General features: G+C 35.8%; 1 protein-coding gene across 5 annotated transcripts in view; it reads left to right on the plus strand.

Moving 5' to 3' along the window:
- Window positions 1–20898, plus strand: part of KIF21A (kinesin family member 21A) — a 147857-nt gene that overhangs the window by 25011 nt on the left and 101948 nt on the right. The window contains exon 1 of one of the 5 annotated variants that reach the window (XM_025455591.3): window positions 321–400. The exons of the other annotated variants lie outside the window; for them this stretch is intronic. Coding sequence (XP_025311376.1) covers window positions 336–400 — 65 coding nt within the window. The 5' untranslated portion in view covers window positions 321–335. Of the gene's footprint in view, window positions 1–320; window positions 401–20898 lie in introns of those variants that run through there. 5 annotated transcript variants of the gene reach the window in all.

A 20898-nucleotide genomic window follows, 5' to 3' on the forward strand; every position in this document is an offset into this window, starting at 1 on the left:
ATTGCAAAACTAGGTCTTTTACGTATTAATGGATAATTCTCACTGATTATACTATGGATGCTTGAATATTCAGTTACTCATTGAAGAACATTCTGTATTAAATGGTTTTGGTTCATAATTTCTGTTGCTTTTGTAGTTTTCTAATATTTCCCAAACATGCAATGTTTATATGTTTAGGTGAAGAATCATAGGAAAATATAAGGATCAATAGACAATGAATTCATAGAAAACTCCAGGAAAAAAAAAAGTAACTCCAGGAAAATATATTGTTTCATATATGAAGTATCAAAGTTAAAAGGAGAAACATTTTCATTTTTAGAGGAAACTGATCAACAATGTTTTTCATCACACAACATGTTACTTCATGTATGTGGATTATTACTACTGAATTACTAAGCAGGTAGGCCTCAAAAATTATGAAGCCTCTTTGTCCAGATAAAGATGAGACCTTACAAAACCGATGTCTTGTGGTTGTTGTTCTGTCTATGGCTACCCTTTGTTCATTTAAATGATAAAATAAGATGTTGTTCAGAAGAGGGGCTAAATTGGATTCCCGCTTGTATGACTGAGATGGTTAGATTCCTTATCATTTCATATTCATATATAGATATGTTGTTGTTACTGTCGTTTTTATCTACCCCATTTTTTCTCATTTCCTTTGCCATTGCTTAGTTCAGGTTTTAAGTTATTTAATGCCTGGATGATTACAGTTGTGTTTTAATTGATGATATAGACCAGTATCACCATTCCAGAAAACAAATCTTCCTTCCAAGATGTTCTGACCATCAAATCTAGGATGCTTAAAGACTGTTTTGTTGGCTGTGACCTTTACAGAACTCAGCAGGTTAACAAGGAAGCAATGTCTTTTACTTGTCCACTACATTTGCAATGTAATACAAAGGAATTTCATAGCTTTTTCTCCCTTACAAGTTAAAAAATAGCTAGCTGGTACATTTTTTATTCTTTGCTTCAAAATATAAATGGAAAAAAAACCCCAAAAACCCACAAAATATAAATGGAGGACATTTTAGTAAGATCTGTAAAGCTATGATTGCCAGTATTAACAAGCATAATCATGACTCAGCAAAATTGTATCCACTTGAAAATTTTATGCCATCTTTACATGGGTTTAGTATTTTTTAAATTATTTTTTTATTAGTTTCAGAGGTAGAATGTAGTGATTTATCAATTGCATATAACACCCAGTGCTCATTACATCAAGTGCCTTCCTTAATGCCAATCACCTAGTTACCCCATCCCAGCAACCCTCCCCTCCAGCAATCCTCAGTTTGTTTCCTAGAATTCAGTGTCTCTTATGGTTTGCTTCCGTCTAAATTTTCACCTTATTTTATTTTTCCTTCCCTTCCCCTATATTCATCTGTTTTGTTTCTTAAATTCTACATATGAGTGAAATCATATGGTATTTGTCTTTCTCTGGCTAACTTATTTCACTTAGCATAATACCTTCTAGTTCCTTTTTCTTTCCTTTCCTTTTTTTTTCTTAGTAGACCATGCAGGTCTGGAACTCACAATCTTGAGATCAAGACCTGAGCTGAGATTAAGAGTTGGATGCTTAACCTACTGAGCCATCCCAGGCACCCCTACATGGTTTTAGTATTGTTAAATACTATATTCATGTTTAACTTTTTTTCACGATTTATTGCTTTAATAATTTTTCATCACTTTTCCTCTTAACAGTATATCTTCTGGTGCTTAGGTTTTTAAAATTCATTCCTTTTCATTTATCCTTGCTTGTTGTCAAATCCTTGTCTTTCTCATTAATGTCTCATTTTGCACTTTTCTCCTCCCCCTGCCCCTAGCAATTCACATTACCTTTACTCTAGTTTTGGTCTTTACTCTTTAATTTACTTTGCTGTAATCTCTTCACTAATCATGGTAATAAGTAACATTTGTATGGTTCCTTGCAGATTAGAGAGTGAATCCTTATGTTTTCTTACTTGAGCCTTCTGGTCAGCCTGTTGTTATTTCTATTTTAAAGATGACAAGACATTGTCTAAAAGTATCAGAGAATAATAAGTAAAACAGGAGGGACTAGAACCATGTCTTCTGATTTCCAATCACATGCTCTTTTTATTATGCTCTCTGCCTTATCTTATATCCCTTTCAAATCTATTTCATCACTATCAGTTGTTCTTTCCTAAGCCATTGCTTTGCACACATCTGTATAGGTCTCTTTGTCTTCTTGTCCCTATATATCTTATCTTTTGAAGTTTGGCTACTTAACACTTTCAGGTTTATCATTTTCCTGGATGCTAGGACAGATCCTATTCTTAAATACTGGGCCATTCAGAAGCTCCAGTGGCTAGCAGTTCAGTTTTATCTTGTCTTTTTTATGTTTTCATTTCTCATACTCAATATAGGCATAAACTTTTTTTTTTTTGCTGAATGAATTAAACCCTTTATTACTAGAACTTCCATAGCTTGATTCCAGGAATTAAACTTTTGGCCCTGGTGTGTATCACTCTTTCAATAATTTGTACTCTGTCCTTTTGCTCCATGTGTCTTAGTTACTGCCTTTGTTTACTGCTGAGATCATCATTGAACTTTCCCTTGAACTAACATCAACAACAGAAACAACGCTTGTATTCACAGATGTTTAGCATAGACCCTTGTATATAGTAAGCAGTCTTCTTTATTTTATTCATAACCAGATCACCAGTATCTAGAACAGTGATTAGTTCAGAAGAGACCTTCAATAAGTATTTGTTGATTGACTCTATTCTTTTTTAAGATTTTATTTATTTATTTGAGAGAAAGAGAGAGAGAGCACGAGTAGGGTGGGAGGGAAAGGCAGAGGGAGAAGCAGACTCCTGCTGAGCAAGAAGCACAACTTGGGGCTCATTCCCAGGACTCTGGGATCATGACTTGCACCCAAGGCAGATGCTTAACTGACTGAACCACGCAGGTGCCCCTCTATTTTTTTTTGTTTGTTTTTTTTGCCCCTCTATTTTTTGTAATAAATAGATCTTTGTGATTGAATCTCTGATACCTGTCAGCATATTTTCCCTGATGCTGAGTGTATCTGTTTAGATTTCTATCTGCTGCTTGACCTCATTCCCCTAACGTTCTTTGCCTGCTGCTAGGCCTACTTAAGCCCACCTGCCTTTTTCATGGATTTCTTCCTATTTCATGGTGCTGCTGTCACTTCCTGATTGTCAATACCCTGTGGATCTATTTGGTCCCTAGGTTCTATGTTCAACTGGACCAGACATTTACCTAGCCTGTGTAGAATTCTTTAATAGATATTAAAAAGCTTTCTAATTAAAAAAAATAATTTTCTATGTTTCCAGTACATAATTGTCGACCAAATGTCAGCTGGATCTTTTAACAATAAAGTATTAGAGATAGTGATGTAATAGCAGTTAATAGTCTCACAGTGATCATTTTTGGTCTGCTTTCTGCACAACTGTACTTTGGTAATCGAATAAACTGTGGGGGAAAAGAGAATAAAAAGGACAATTTGGTGAAGCATAATCTTTATATTAGTGTCCCTAGCAACAGGAAGAATAACTATACTTAAATTTTTAAGTGAAACATTTTAAGTGTATAGGTGATTTAGAATGTTCCTGTTAAGATGTAAGGAAAAAGAAAATGTCAAGTCAAATATCCATGCTTTTTAAAAAAGGAAGTTGAGCTATCCAAACTAGGTTCTAAAAGCAATGCCAAGGTTTTATTTAAGATGGTACAAAATGTTAATATTCTACATTTTAGTCTTTGAGTTATACACACACACACACGTCGATACATGTACACTAACATATATATATATATGTTAATATATGTTAGTGTTAAGGTTCTTATAGAGTAGAGGTTTAATTAAAACCTTTGTGATGGGATCCCTGGGTGGCGCAGCGGTTTGGCGCCTGCCTTTGGCCCAGGGCGCGATCCTGGAGACCCGGGATCGAGTCCCACGTCAGGCTCCCGGTGCATGGAGCCTGCTTCTCCCTCTGCCTGTGTCTCTGCCTCTCTCTCTCTCTCTCTCTGTGACTATCATAAATAAAAAAAAAAAAAAATTAAAAAAAAACCTTTGTGAAATCAAAACATATAGTATGTTTATACCCATTTTGTGGGTGTTGGTCTAATACTTTTTTTAGCTTCAACAAATAGGTTTGGGCAGCCCAGGTGGCTCAGTGGTTTAGCACCACCTTCCACCCAGGGTGTGATCCTGGAGACCCAGGATCGAGTCCCACGTCAGGCTCCCTTCATGGAGCCTGCTTCTCCCTCTGCCTGTGTCTCTGCCTCTCTGTGTGTCTCTCATGAATAAATAAATAAAATTAAAAACCAGAACCTCCCCCCCAAAAAAAAACAAAAAAACCCCCCAAAAACCCAAATAGGTTTATTGTGTTTGTTTTATGGCATTTTGTTGATATTATTCATCAGGATTGTCAAATATTACATCTTCCTATAGGAAATCCTTTTAGGAGATATTTATTTATTTATTAAAGATTTAATTTATTTATTCATGAGAGATACAGAGAGAGCGAGGCAGAGACACAGGCAGAGGGAGAAGCAGGATCCATGCAGGAAGCCCTATGTGGGACTCCATCCTGAGACTTCAGGATCACGCCCTGAGCTGAAGGCAGGCGCTCAACAGCTGAGCCACCCAGGCGTGGCTTATGAGATATATGTATTTTAATAGCTTTAATTCCATGTATTACATTTAATGGTCTTTTTATCATTATGGCAAAAAAAAGGACATGGCTTGAATATATTTTTATATCCTATGTTATGTATATGATTTTGTTCATTTTTTTTTTAAATTTTTTGTTTATTTATGATAGTCACAGAGAGAGAGAGAGAGAGAGAGGCAGAGACATAGGCAGAGGGAGAAGCAGGTTCCATGCACCGGGAGCCTGATGTGGGATTTGGTCCTGGGTCTCCAGGATCACGCCCTGGGCCAAAGGCAGGCGCCAAACCGCTGCGCCACCCAGGGATCCTGATTTTGTTCATTTCTATTTCATGATTAGTTTTTTTAAAAAAACTTAAAATTCTTAAAAAGATTTTATTTATTTATTTGAGATAAAGCAAGAGAGAACACACAAGCAGGGTGGGGGCAGAGGGAGAAATGGTCTCCTTGCTGAGCAGGGAGCCTGATGTGGGGCTCAATCCCAGGACTCAGAGATCATGACCTGACCCCAAGGCAGACAATTAACTGAATGAGCCACACAGTGCTCCTCACGATTGGTTTTGAAGTAATTTGAATTAGTATTCTTTGTAGGACTTCAAAATTGTTATCTGTTAGAACTGATTTTATTCTCTAAGGATAAGAAGTGGTAGTAGGCATCTATCTGGACCATACTTTCTTCTTGTCCCTGAGGAGCCTCTTTTTGCATTCTGTGTGGTCAAAAGGACCCAAAGATTAGATGGTGATGTTTTATTTATGTGAATAGTATTGAGCAGGTAGGAGCAAGAGGGAAGAATTGACTGTTTTCTTTCTTTTTTTTTTTTAAGATTTTAATCATTTATTCATGAGAGACAGAGAGAGAGAGAGACACAGAAATAGGCAGAGAGAGAAAGTAGGTTCCTTGCAGAGAGTCCGATGCAGGACTCTATCCCCAGAACCCAGGGTCATGCCCTGAGCCGAAGGCAGATGCTCAGTCGCTGAGCCATCCAGGTGTCCCTGACTGTTTTCAAATGGGAGTAAGAAACTGGACTTGCAGTTTATCCATTTAAACGAGAAATGTAGATTTTTGGATACTATATGTTCAGGATAATAACATTTTGTTTATTCTTTTTGGCACTTCCCAAAATTTCCTCATTTTGTAAATTTATGGGCATTTTCAGCACTCTGGTCAATTATATGACACTTATTAAATCTACGAATAGTTGTAAGGTAGCATTTTATTTTATTTTATTTTATTTTTTAAATATTTTATTTTTAAGTAATCTTTATGCCTAATGTGGAGCTTAAATACACAGCCCCATGATCAAGAGTTGCATGCTCTACCAACTGAGCCACCCAGGCACCCCTAAGGTAGCATTTTTTTTTTTTGAAGGATTTATTTATTTATCTGAGAGAGAGAGAGGACACAAGAACATGGAGTGGGAGGAGCAGCAGAGGAAAAGGGAGAATCCCAAACAGACTCCCCGCTAAGTGCAGAGCCTAAGTGGGGCTCAGTCTCCAGAGACTGAGATCGTGACCCGAACTGAAATCGAGACAGACATGTAACCAACTGAGCCACCCAGGAGTATTTGTAAAGTGGTATCTGAGTTACTGCTCTAATATGGCAGATGCACTAGTTATAATAGATATATCTTTGATTAATTTTCAAAAAGTTTTTTTTCATCCAATTGATGGTTGAATAAGTTTTCTCTTTCTTTTCATCATGATTTTCTTTTTCATCATGGGTTATTATTCTTAGTGACTAGTCAAACAGTGAAATATCTTCCGCAGAATTTTTAGACAATAGGCAGGAGACACATAAACCTTGATTTTTATGAGCATTTTCTGTTGCATTATGCTTAGATTTTAGCCGTATCTACCAACATACCATTAATCGTTTTCCTTCCTGAAATATTTTTTCCCTGACCTTAAGTTTATTTTTTAATTTTTATTTATTCATTCATTCATTCATTCATTCATTCATGAGAGACACAGAGAAAGAGAGAGAGAGAGAGATCGAGAGAGAGAGAAGCAGAAACACAGGCAGAGGGAGAAGCAGGCTCCACGCAGGGAGCCTGACATGAGACTCGATCTCGGGTCTCCAGGATCACGCCCTGGGTTGAAGGTGGTGCTAAACCACTGAGCCACCCGGGCTGCCCCCCTACCTTAAATTTATTGTATGCTTTTTGGATATTAAAAATATAGCAGGATGCATATATTTTTAGATTAGTTTGAATATTTATTTAATTGCTTCTATGTACAACTGTTGTGGTGGACTAAAAAGAATCACTGTAAAATAAAGCATTTCAGACTTCAGTATGCACTCTAGTAATTTGAGGATCATGTTAAAATATAGATTTTAATTTACAGAGTTTGAAGTGGGGCCTGAAACTCTACACTTCTATGAGCTCCCCTGTTGCTGGTCATGTTGCCGGACTGTGGTATAAATGAAATAGTTGACATTCTTATTGAAGAATTAGTATTTACACACTTGAAATATTTAAACAATATTTCAAGACAAGATGTGATTGGGAGCTAAAATAGACATGGACAATATATGGTCTAAAAGTGGGGGGGAAGTTGAGATCTTTAGGGATTCCTTCATGGCAAAGGCAAGGTTTAAGCTTCACCTTGAAAAGAGGCAGGAATTGGTGGCAGCAATGTCAAAGACAAAGATAAGTATAAATGAGGGCAATGGCATTTCAGAGTAGGGAGAAACATTCTGTCTTTTACTGTCCCCCCAGATGTCTAAGGCATGAGAATTTTGTGGGGAGAGTGGACAGCTCTTTAATTTGTTTAATTTTCCAATAATTAGGTTTTTAAAGTTATTTGCATTATTTATTCCTAGTTTAAATCCACTGTGGTCAGAGAATATATTTAGTATGACTTCAATTTTCTGAAATTTGTAGAGACTTGGTCTTTGGCTTAGCATATATAGTCTGTTTCACTAAATGTTCATGTGCATTTAAGGAAAATGCATTCTGCAATGGTTGCATTTAGTTTTTTTTTATAAATATCAACTAAGTCAAGATAGCCTGTGGTAATGCTTAAATCTTCCATATCTCTACTGATTTTTGAAAAAAATCTGTTGGTTACTAAGACATGTGAGTTAATATTCTCCAATTCTGATAATGAATTTCTTGGTTTTCCTTTTGTTATTGTTATATCAATTTTTGCTTTTTATAGACATTAAGATTGTTATATTTTCTTGTTTTATTGATCCTTGTATTAGTTTTCTAATACAAAATATTAGAACAATACCTTCTGAGGTATTGCCATAGCAAATTGCCACAAACTTAGTAGCTGAAAACAACACAAATTTATCAACTTACTATTCTAAAGGCTAAAGTCCAAAATAGGCTTCACTAGGCCAAAAAACAAGGTACTCCAAAGGCTCTAGGGGAGAATCCCTTTTCTTCCCTTTTCTAGGTTCTATTACTATGGTTCTTTTATTTCTGGGTTCATAGCCCTTTCTCTGTCTTCAGAGCCAGCAGAGTAGCATCTTTAATCTCTGTTTACATCTTCACATTGTCTTTTCTCTCATAAGGATTCTTGCAATTAGATCATAATGCAGGATACTTGATACCTGATAATGCTGGATAATCAATGACCGATAATCTGCCGTCTCAAGATCCTTAATTTAGTCACATCTGCAAAGTTCCTTTTGCCATATAAGGTCACATTTTCACAGGTTCCAGGGATTCCAGGGATTAGAAGGACATGGACATTTTGGGATTGGCATTATTCTATCACAATCCAGTAATCATTATGAAATATTCTTTGAGCTTTAGTAATATTTCTTGCCATAAACTGTACTTTATACTTTATTGCTTAGGATTCATTGAGTTACTTAAATCTCTAAGCTTATGTCTTCCAGAAGCTTTGGAAATTTCTTGGCCAGTATGTTTTCCAGTATTACTTCCGTCTCATTTTCTTGCTCTGCTCCTTCTGGGGCTCCAATTATATGTATGTTATATGTTGAGAATGTCCAACATCTCCCTTCTGTTCTGTTCCTTTTTCATTCTTTTTTTCTTTCTGTGCTGCAGATTGAATATTTTCTATTGATCTGTTTTGATTTAGTCAAATATGTCTTCTTTGTATAAGCTGTTATGAAACTTATTCAATTAGTTCTTGATTTCATACATTATATTTTTTTAGTGCCAGAGTATCCAGTTTTCTTTACAAATTTTTTAAAGATTTTATTTGTTTGAGAGAGAGAGAGCACAAGTGGAGGGGAGAGGCAGAAGGAGAGGGAGAAGCAGGCTCCCTGCTGAGCAGCGATCAGGGTCCTGGGATCATGACTTGAGCTGAAGGCAGATGCTTAACTGACTGAGTCACACAGGTGCCCCAATCCATTTTTCTAGATTCAAATTCTCTTTTTTCATCCATTTTGTGCATCTTCTCTTTTTTAAAATACAGATATGATAATTATCCTAAAATAATCATTAGCTAACTATAACTTTTTGATCATCTGTGGATTTGTCTTTATTATCTGTTTTATTCTCTTGATTATTAGTCCCATTCATATGTCTTGACATTACTGATTTAATGCCATATATAATAGGTTAAAGACCAGTAGAAGAAGATGTTCGTTTTTTGTAATGCAACATCAGCTAGGAAAGATTGAGAATCACTGTGAAAACTATAGTAGAGACCACCTTGTTGCTTGTGAAGGAATTGAGTGGGGAATGCTTATTAAAATAATTGGTAGAATAGAGCTAAATTGTGGAGTTTTCTCTAGAACTTGCTGAGAGATTGAGTAAGCTGTGTGACCTAGAGTAAGTTACTTAACTTCTTGATGTCTCAATTTTCTCTTTAAAATGAGATGATTATAATATCTATCCCACAGAGTTATTGTGAGGATTAAATGAGTATGTCTGAGAGCATAGTAAGTGCTCAATATGTGTTGACTATTATTTGAGGACTGAGAATAGACTATTAGATTTGGTTACATGGTAGTCATTTGTGCATTTGTCAAATGAGTTTTTAGGGATTGATGATAACAAACACCTGGATGGAGGAGGTTCAGGTGGGAATAAGGAGTTAGAGACAGCAAGGATAGGACTCTGTTTCGAGATTGCTATAAAGGGGATTTAAAAAATGTAGCCCAAGGGGGACATGAGCTTAAGTGATAGATTTAAGACATGATAATAATTATAATTACAGTAATTTTCACGGCAACTCTATAAAATACCTACTATTTTTACCCCCATTGTAAAAAACGAGGAATCTGAGGCATAAAGGAGGAATGCAATTATCAAATGTTTGTGTCCTTAGAATAATCTAATATGGAAAGAAGAATTCAGGTTTCAGTTACCTGTGGTCAACTGTCATCCAGAAGCAGATGATCTTTCTGACGTATTGTCAGAAGGTCAGTAGTAGCCTAACATTATGTCACAATGCCTACATTATTCACTGCACTTCATCATATCATGTTGGCATTTTATCATCTCACATCACAAGAAGGGTGAGACAGTAAGGTGTTTTGAGAGACACTACATTCATCTATCTTTATTAAAATCTGTTATTTTTGTTTTAAGATTTTATTTTAAGTAATCTCCACACCTAATGTGGGGCTTGAACTCACAACCCCAAGATTAAGAGTTTCATGTTCTGCCAACTGAACGAGCCAGGCACCTCTAAAGTATATTGTTATAATTGTTCTGTTTCATTATTATCCATGTAAATCACTTATTGTGCTTAATTGATAAATTAAACTTTATTATAGGTATGTATGTACAGGAAAAAACATTGTACACATAGGGTTCAGTACTATTCATGGTTTCAGGTACCCACTGGGCATCTCAGAACTCATCCCTATGGAGAAGGGAGTCTCCTGTAGGTGAGAAGTGATGAAATGCAACCTAAAAGTGGAGAGATTGACCTTTGATAGGAACAGGAATGTACATTCATTTTAACAGTATTGAAAGCAAAGTATGAATAGATTTGGGAATGGAAGGATACTTACGTTTTATTGACATAGCTTGTATTTTCTTTTTTTTTTTTGTTTTCATACCTTGTATTTTCTAATTGAGATAAGAAACAAAAGGATTCGCCGAGGGTGAGGCTGGAAATGGAGTAAAGGAGTGAAATTGTTATTTTGGAGAGTGGTTGATTGAACTAATAAGGGATATGGATCAGCTTTTTGGTAGTGCTTTAGGGCTCATTTGAAGATTGTGATCATAAATTTAAAGTGTGAATTGTGGAGGCAAGAGAGAAAACTGAGGTAGGGAATTCAACATCTCTGAGAAGGAATAAAAGGTGAATTAACATGGTGAAGCCAGAAAGGAATAAAGCAGCCTTTTCCCTTGAAAAGCTCAAAGTTTACCTTCTTAGTTAAGTGATACACACCTTAAAGCATATACAGTAATATATGCTTTACTTAAGCAAATGATAAGTTTCAGATGTATCACTTAGACAACAGGCCTTGTTCTTCAAAGAAGGGAGCAAGTACTTGGGGGCAACATGGGTGGTTTTACTTGGAGGTGAGCATTGACTGGGCATTAAGTGTGTATAGATGCCAAAAGGATAATCATTTAGCATCTCTTGGGTTCAGTACAGAGTCTTTGAATTCCTTGCTGTGGGTTCTACTTCTTGTGTAGTTGATTGGATAGAGATATGGATTCGTTCACTTTCTTCTAATGATACCGCAGCTTTACGGTCATCCTTAAATAAAGTATAGTCACATTGTAATGACCTTGAACTATCTTCATTTTCGTTTTATGTACCAAATACATTGCTTGGAAATTTGTTGAAACTTAGGAATATTAATTTGTAGGCTTTTTTGAGGGTGGAGCTGCTATTAGGGAGTGAAGTAATAGTGTTATTATTATATTTTTTACAGACTATTTTCTGTAACTCCAAATTTTCTGTTAGAATTTACAGAAAGTGTTTTTGAGTATTAAGTTTTCTTTGACTTGGACATGAAGAGTGGTGGCCAGGGAGGACCTAGGTAAATATGCTTTACATATGAACTAAAGGGGAAACTTTTGGTAGACAAAATAAAGTGTTAATTAATGACATATTTGATATAATGACGGGTTTGCAACTGTCCTGTTACTATTTTGTCCACCACTGAGTGAATTTATTGTTTTTCTGATTGCATATTTTTTTCTTAGGACCTAGTTAAGAATGACCAACTCCGTGTTTTCAGTCATTTCAGTGAACAGGGAGCCTTCTGTTTCAAACAGAGAAACGTCTGTTAGTAAGAAACATGCGACAATAATGTGGGGCTTTTCTTAGTAGTTTGTTTTGGAACTTTATATACACTTTTATTAAGCAGCTGTAAGAAAAAGTGTGTGTAGGTTTCTGTTTCTTAAATGTTAATGTAAGGAATATTTAAAGAACTGTGTGAAGCTTTTCAACAGTGCTTTATTTGACTATTACTATTTAAATTTTTTCTGTATTTCAGGTTTATTAGATGGCAACCATTTTACATAAGATCCTCCATTTTTTTACACAAATAAATATATATTTTTACATAGACATCATTAAAATTGTTGCGCTTACTTTGGTAAACTTACTTTGGTAAGTTTTTTGGACAACTGTATATTTTTCTAATCTTTTACTTTTTAAAAATAGTATTTAATATTAAAGACAATTTAAAAAGTAAATTCCTAACTACAATTTTATCACATAAATAGCTTTAAATTCTCCATTATATGTTTTAATGGCATCCACTACATTTTTTTTTTTTATTAAGAAAAAAGACCTCATGAGGATTTAATTTACATAGGCAGAATTTGTTTAGCACTGCATTTGAAATTTGTGTCTTCTCAGTAGGGAATGTATGATATTGTGAATACTTAGGTATTGTTGAAATAGGATGTAGGCATTGCTTAATTTTATATTTAATTTGCCAAGAACTCTTAAAATTCCACTATTTTCTTTATACTAGATTTACAGAAAATTCTGTTTAGGAACATGTAAGAAGTCTTATTTATTATTGAAATTATAGAAAATATACTGCATACTATTGGCCTCATAATTTTGTATTGTTACCTATATCATGAAACATGATGGTGATATTACATTGCAAGGATTAGATAGGATTTATGCTAAATTCTGCTATCTCAAGGGAAAGGAGAATTTTTATATTAATGACCCCAAATGCTTATTGCATATTTCCCAACTGCTTTTGGATATGTTTTTTAGTTATGAAAAAAAGTAACAACTCAGATTTTTAGCACAACACAGGTTAGTGAAACTAATACCTAGAATGTGTTATCCTTTCTTAATTAAAAAAATTTTACTTAAAAATTTTTTTAAAAAGATTTTATTTATTTATTTGGGAGAGAATGAAAGGGAGAGACAGAGAGTGAGAGCGCGAGTAGGGGGAGTGGCAGAGGCAAAGGAAGGGGCACACTTCCTGCTGAGCAGGGAGTGTGATACGGGGCTCCATCTCAGGACCTTGGAATCATAACCTGAGTCAAAGGCAGATGTTTAACCAACTGAACCACCGAGGTGTCCCTAAAAAAGTATTTTTAAAGGAGACAGAAATACAGTAATTATTCTTTGTGATGTTTTATTTTCTAAGACACTGTTTTTTAAAAATCTTATTTGCTAGTAAGGTCAGGATAAGGTAATCTTTCACTATAGTTAAGTGGCTCTTACATTTTATTGTAAGAATCTCCTGGGTGCTTGATAAATTTGTGTATTCCCAACCTTAGCCCTCTAGAAATTCAGATCTACAAGTCAGCATGTTTAACAAGCTCCTAGATGATTAGGATGTATCTGGTCCTTTCAGAAACTTTGGCCAGCTGTCCATTCTTCAACATTACTCAATTGCCATTAATGTTAATTCAACATTACCTTTTTTTTTTTTAAGATTTTATCTATTTATTAGAGAGAGAGAGAGTGAACAAGACAGAGAGAACGTGAACTGGGATGGGGGGTGCAGAAGGACAGGGAAAAGCAGACCCCTCGCTGAGCAGGGAGCCTGACATGGGGCTCCATCCCTGGACCTGAGCTGAAGGCAGACGCTTAACTGACTGAGCCACCCAGGCACCTGACATTAACTTGTTTTTCATTAAATCTTCGACGCTAGTCTTAAAAGAGACTATGCTGGTAGGCTGAGATTGTTTTAAAAACTTAACCTGAAAGTATTTTAGCTATTTAATAGCTTTGGAAGTTAAAATAATACTGTTTAGGTTATAGCATTGTACATTTGTATAGAGTTCTACAATTTAATAAGCAATCTTATGTCTTTTGCCATTTTATCTTCATAACAACCCTGTGAAGTAGGTAAAACAGGTATAATTATCTTCATTTTATGTATTGGGAAACAGGCTAATGGAAGTTAGGTGACCTGTCCTAGGTTATGTAGCTAATCAGTGAGCTTGACTAGAATGTAAGTCAACTCTTAGACCAGTGCTCTTTTCATAATCACACCATATAATCCATCTAAAATTGAAAATTTTAAAAAAGGTGTGTGCGTCTACTCTTACTATATATACATATACATCATCAGACATTGTTAAGGTTTTCCAATTAGAAGGGCTAGCATACTGCTTAAATTTTAGCATATTTTTAGACAGTAGATATATATATATATTTTTTTTTGACAGTAGATATATTTTATCTTACAAACTCTACACTGAGTTGGGTAGGGGCATGGATTGCGTGTTATAAAAATATCTTTGTGTTCTAATTGCCTAGCTTACTCAGTTGCACAGAGTATCTAGGTGTTTAAGTGTTTGATGAATGAATGAATGAATGAATGGATAAGTGAATGACCTTTAGGCCTTTGTGTCAAGAGGGAATGTTTGAAGATATTTGTTGTGTTTTCTTGCCTTAAAATGGGAAAGATTCATTATTGGGCTCTTGATTTTTAAATGACAATGGCACACATTCTTGAATCATGAGCATGTATGTAGTGCCAGTTTTCATGAGCAGCTGTCAGAATAGTGCCTCATGAATAAGCATAACAACCATGAGATAGTAGTATACATATTTTTGGTGAAGTATTATTGTGGGGTATTTTATAGTTTTTAGGTCATATGTGCACTTTTTTCCAGTAATATATATTACCAGGGCAGAACTAAATTTTCAATTGAGGTAAAAGGATTTCCTTTTATTTTAGAAATATGTCAAAACCTTTAGAGGCTAAAAAAAGTTTCTAAATCTAATGAACCTTTAAACTACCATTATAACTTTTCCTTGCCTTTCTTTATGGAAAGAAAGTGACCCATTTCTTTTCTTCTCAAGTAGTTTTGATAGTCCAGGAAGATTTCTAGCATTCCAACATAGGTCTAATAGAGATCCTTTTGTGTTACATAAAATAAAATACCTTTAATGTCTTTTCCTAAGTGTACAAAATCTCCTAAAAGGTATAGTCACCTTTTTTTCTAGAATCAGTTTATTCCTTATGCCAATTATTCAGAATGTCTAAATAAAGTTTTTGTGGGCTACTAGTTTTGTTTGATTTTGTTTTATCTATATATCTATATATATAATTTTCTGTTTATAGAGTAATAGTAGGAATGAACGAGTCAAATATACTTAGTCTGTTTCTCTGCATATTTGCATAGTTGCATATTTACAACTCATAACTAGTTTGGGAAAGAAGTATATTGAATCAGTAGTTCAAGACATTTTGGTAAAAGTCTGGCTTTCATTTATTTGTATAGTTCTTTTATGTTACATATAATATAAATGTTCATTTATTATTAATTCTGAAACCTCATTTCCAAGAGTGAGTGTCTACAAAATACCTTTCCTTGAAAAATATTTAAGAATTTAGGAATAGAAAAGACTTTAAACATTCCTTAAGAAGACATGCTTTTGATTAATATTCTGGGCACTGGTTTGGATTCAGTATTTGGTGCTTTGCCAAATGTTCCTCCCATGCACTTTCAAGTTCTTTGAGTTGTTTCAGCAAGTATTTGTAGAATCATGGGAACGTGGCTTTGTGTTGTTGCTAACATTATATTGTGAACGCCCTTTAATCCATGGCATACTACACTTTCATCTGAAGCATTTTTTTTCAGTATAAGAAATGTTCAGAAGTTGGTTGTTATAAATAGGGTAAAGGAGGATAATTGAGCAAAGAATTTCTTTTGAAAATTTTGTTTGTTTAGCACTCTACTTACTATTATTTTTGTTTCTTTTGACCCTGAGATAAGCTCATTTTCCTATATCATTCTCTATAATTTTTTTTTGAAGGATGGTTTTTTTTTTTAAGATTTTATTTATTTATTTGAAAGAGAGAGAGCACAATCAGTGGGGAGGAGTGAGAGGGAGAAACAGGCTCCCCACTGAGCAGGAAGCCCAATGCGGTACTTGATCCTGGAACCCCAGGATCATGACTTAAGCCGAAGGCAGGTGCCTAACCGACTGAGCCAGCCAGGTGCCCATTCTCTGATCTTTTAGTTCTGAAAATTATAGCATTCTACTGTTGCAACTATTCCTTACCAATGTTTTTTCCATTCACACTATACTTTCTGACCTTTTTCTGATTTCCTTTTGACAGTAGTTCCCTTTGGGTTCCATGTTTTTTATTCCCTCTTGCTGTACTAATCATTTTATATTATATTTTAAAATAACAGCTGAATTCTTTGAAATGCAAGCCCATTGTGGCTAAACTCTGGTCTTATTCATCTTTGTTTCTCTAGTACCAAACAATGTTATATCAGTTTCAGGTGTAGTGATTCAACTCCTCTATACGTTATGCTATGCTCACTACAAGTGTAGCTGCCATCTGTTACCATACAATGCTATTACAGTACCATTGCCTATATTTCCTATGTTATACCTTTAATTTCTGTGACTTATTCATTCTATAACTGGAAGCCTGTTTCTGTCACTCCCCTCATCCGCTTTGCCCATCACCCCACCTCTTCCCCTCTGGCAACAATCAGTTCTCTGTATTTATAGGTCTGTTTCTGCTTTTTGTTTGTTTATTTATGTGTTTGTTTTGTTTTTTAAATTTCACATACAAGTGAAATCATATGGTATTTGTCTTTCTAGTCTGACTTATTTCACTTGGCTTAATAACTTTCTAGGTCCATCCATGTTGTTGCAAATGTTTTTGATTCTGATTTTTTTTTTTAAGATTTTATTTATGTATTTGAGAGTAAGACAGAGATAGCGAGAGAGAACACGAGCAGGAAGGAGAGGGAGAAGCAGGCTCCTTACTGAGGAGGGAGCCCGATATGGTCCTTCATCCCAGGACTCAGGCTGAAGGCAGACACTTAATTGACTGAGCCACCAGGCTCCCCTGATCCTGATTTCTGATGCATCATCAGAACTATATATCTTTGGTACTAAATTTCTGTCTTGTTTTCCTTTAGGGATAAGATGGTATTCAGGGCGTTATTCCAAATTATCCTTTCTCTATTCTGTACCTACTGATAGTACTTGACACTATTAGCAAACCACTATTACAAGAAAGTAGCAGCAGTTGAAGACCCTCTCCTAACATTTAAAGGATGCTTCTTCATCACTTCAAGTGGGGGCTGGACACCTAACTAGTGGGTAAAGAAAGTTGTGAACAGTGGAGAACAGCTATAAAGTCCTGGGGCTGTGGGTTTTTGCTGTAACCAGGAAAAGCACTTTGTTTTATCACATTAAATCTGTTTTGTTTCTATGTTAGTGTTGTTACTTATTAGGAAGAGAACTTTATGTCATTATTGTACACAAGAAGCACAAATGGTAAATGCAATAAATACAGAAGAGATAAATGATGCTCTTCATCCCTATTCTTTGCTTTCCAGTAAGATTTAGAAAAATTAATATGGGTGAAGTCACATGAGAATATATTTAAGTTCTCTTAACTTCCATTAAATAAATACTTTTTACCTTTAGTTGTCAGAAATGTGAAATCTACCTTTCAGAAGGGCCAATTAATTATTTATAGGTGATTGTTAAGGAAAAGTATGGGTTTCCTTGCTTTTCACAAACCAGTCATTTTAACCTAATTTTGTCCTACTAAAAAATTTGACTTTTTATTGCTGAAGTTATTGCAATTTTTATGAAGGGTATTTCCACATCACAGATGGAATCCTTGCTGGTCATATAATTTGAGATATTACTTTATCTCCGAGTTTCTGTATCCTTAGTATTAAATCAGAGGCACCCAGCTCAGGCTCTTTATAGGACCTGTCTTCTTTTCCTAGCCCGGATTAATTTTCCTATTTGTTGGCTCCAGTGATGCCTCCAAGTTTGCTATTTCTGTATCTTGTCTCATTCCCCTTTTGTCCAGAGCAGGTGACAATTAAATCATAATATGACTTCTAAGTGCCCCTAGAACCCTCCTATGGAGGCTTTGCTCTTTATCAGACGTAGAATTAGGACAGAGTCTGGCTGCCTTTGCAATCAAAGGATTCAGCATTCCTTATTTTCCTCTCCTGCTTTGTGTGTTGCCTTAGGCTGTTCCTGATCCAGGACCCTAAATTCAAGCCTTTTTAATGGTGAATATGCACATGTAATTAATCCTCTTGACAACCACTGGAGGTATAGATATCCTTATCCTTATTTTAGAGACAAGAAAACTGAGGTACAGGGAGATTCAATTACTTGCCTAGGTGCACTGAACTGTCGAGTGGCAGAACCAAGATTCAAGTTTGATCATTTAATCTGACACCAGGGTCCATGTTCTTCACTACCTCACTATGCTGACACTGTCTATGCACAAGGCTCATGTCTTCTTTGGTGCACACATTTTAACTCTGTCTATATTTTCTGTGGCTTTTCCTTACCTCCTTAATAGATGATTTAGTGCAGGCCAATATCTGATAATTCAAGACTAAATTACCTTTTTCGAGAGCAGTCTCCATGATTGTAGGGTTTTCTTCTCCCCTGACTTTCAAGTGCTTATCTTTGTTGGCTCCATGTAATTGAGGTGCCTCATCTGAGGCTCATGAAGCCAAGATTCCCACCAATTTTTTGTTCTAAGGAACATAGATTATATCCAGAAAATGTATAATTCTGTTCATTTCTTACAACTTTTGTTATTATACATGTGTTATAGAATCTTATGAAAGGATAAGAAATTAAGAAGGGAGATTAAAAAGTCTCCATATTCCAGCCCAGAGAATACTACTTTTTGGTAAGTATTTTAGACAAACATACATATGTGCCATATACATAATTTCCATTTTCATATTTTTTACTCAGGTACTTAAGTAGATACAGTGTTTTAGACTGTTTTTTTTTTTTTTTAATTTATTTATGATAGTCACAGAGAGAGAGAGAGAGGCAGAGACACAGGCAGAGGGAGAAGCAGGCTCCATGCACCGGGAGCCCGATGTGGGATTCGATCCCGGGTCTCCGGGATTGCGCCCTGGGCCAAAGGCAGGCGCCAAACCGCTGCGCCACCCAGGGATCCCAGACTGTTTTTTATTTTTTTTTAAAGAAAGTTATTTCCATTTATGTAGACACTTTGTTAAATGGATTTGATAGTTTATTTGATGGTGTCATGACTAAGACTATATTTTCATATTTTAGTCTTTATGACATGTGTCTTTCCAATCCATAATTACTAGTCCCTCAGGACAATAATCTTTTCCTTTGTCATATTTCACTTCTTATCCATCAGCTAATTCTTTTGGCTCTACCCCTAAAATATACTATATTCAAATAATTTTTCATACTTCCACTGTTGCCACTCTGTTCCATGTCCCTGCCATCTCTTGCTTAAATTATCATAGTACTTTTTAAATTTACCTACCTGCTCCCAACCCTTTACAGTGCTCTATATAGTGAAGCTTTATATATATCACTTTTGTGCTTGAAACCCTACTAAATCTTCCTGTCTTACTGAGGGTAAAAGCCAAAATCTCTTATGATAGCTTACAAGGTTCTACATGATGTAGGCTCTACATATTTAGTGAACTCCTACTCTCTCCTTTCTCTCTCTCTCTTTTTAAAAATATTTTATTTGAGAGGGAGAGCATGAGCAGGGGGAGGGGCCAGGGAAGCGGCAGCCGAAAGGGGAAGGAGAAGGAAACTCCCCACTGAGCAGGGAGCCCAATGCGGGTCTCAATGTGGGGGTCAATCCTAGGATGATCCTAGGGATCCTGACCTGGGCCGAAGGCAGATGCTTAACCAACTGAGCCACCCAGGTGCCCCTACTTTCTCCTTTTTCTCTCTTACTCTGTCCCAACCCCATTGGCTTCCAGACTGTTCTTCCAGCCTGCCAGGAGCACTCAGCTTGAGGGCCTTTGTTTTGGGAAAATGATAGTCTCCCAAGTGTAACACCATGCCACCAATCACAGAAGTAATGGAATAGAAAGGCTCACAGGGCCAATAAGATGCTCAAACACATGGTTTCTTAAATCAATTTTATTTATTTATTTATTTATTTATTTATTTATTTATTTATTTAGAGAGACAGAGACAGGGAAAGAGAGAGAGAGACAAGGGGGTGGGGGGAGGGGCAGAGGGAGAAGGAGAGAGAATCTTAAGCAGGTTCCACACCCAGTGCAGAATCTGTTGTGGGGCTTGATCTCACAACCGTGAGATCATGATCTGAGCCGAAATCAAGAGTCGGATGCTTAACTGACTGAACCACCTAGGCATCACCGATTATTAAATTAAAACATACTATGAGAAGGAGAGGGAAAAATGGGGTGACGTTAATAGACTTAGGAAAGGGCGCAAGTAAGTAAGGACTCCATTCCCTGAATCTTGGGGTACACAGGTTTCATGTTTGTCTGCGTCTGCCTTAACAGGAGAGAGGACCAGAATTGAGGTGAGTAAGAGGCTCAATCAGATAGAAAATGCTCTGGTAATACCAGTGAGACATACTTGCTCTATCAGAGACACTGGGGCAAGCATGCTTGGACTTAGCTGTAGCTTTCCACTTATCTTGGTGAGCAACCATGGCTTTTATTTGTGTTTCTTGGGGACAGACCATGTAAGAAAATTTAATTAAGACCTAATGTATGTGTAGAATGCCTCATATGTCTCAGGTTTATTTACTGTTCATGAATATTTAAATATTCATGATATTTAAATATCAGGTATCTCATTATATTTAGAGCCTCTTGACTATTAGGGCCTGTTGCATGTTTAGTGCCTCATAAATTTAGGTGTCTTAGTCCTTATATTCCTATCTCTGTTTAGGGACATATGCTTTACTTATTAACTACCTCCATTTATATGTTTAACATGTCTTAAGAATTTTGCTTTTGTCTCACAAGCTACTTACTATTCTTTTTTTTTTTTTTTTTTTTAAGATTTTGTTTATTTATTCATGAGAGACACAGAGAGAGAGGCAGAGACATAGGCAGAGGGAGAATCATGCTCCATGCAGGGAGCCCGATGTGGGACTC

This window comes from Canis lupus, chromosome 27, assembly GCF_003254725.2.
Source record: "Canis lupus dingo isolate Sandy chromosome 27, ASM325472v2, whole genome shotgun sequence".
In the NCBI taxonomy this organism is placed as follows: domain Eukaryota; kingdom Metazoa; phylum Chordata; class Mammalia; order Carnivora; family Canidae; genus Canis; species Canis lupus.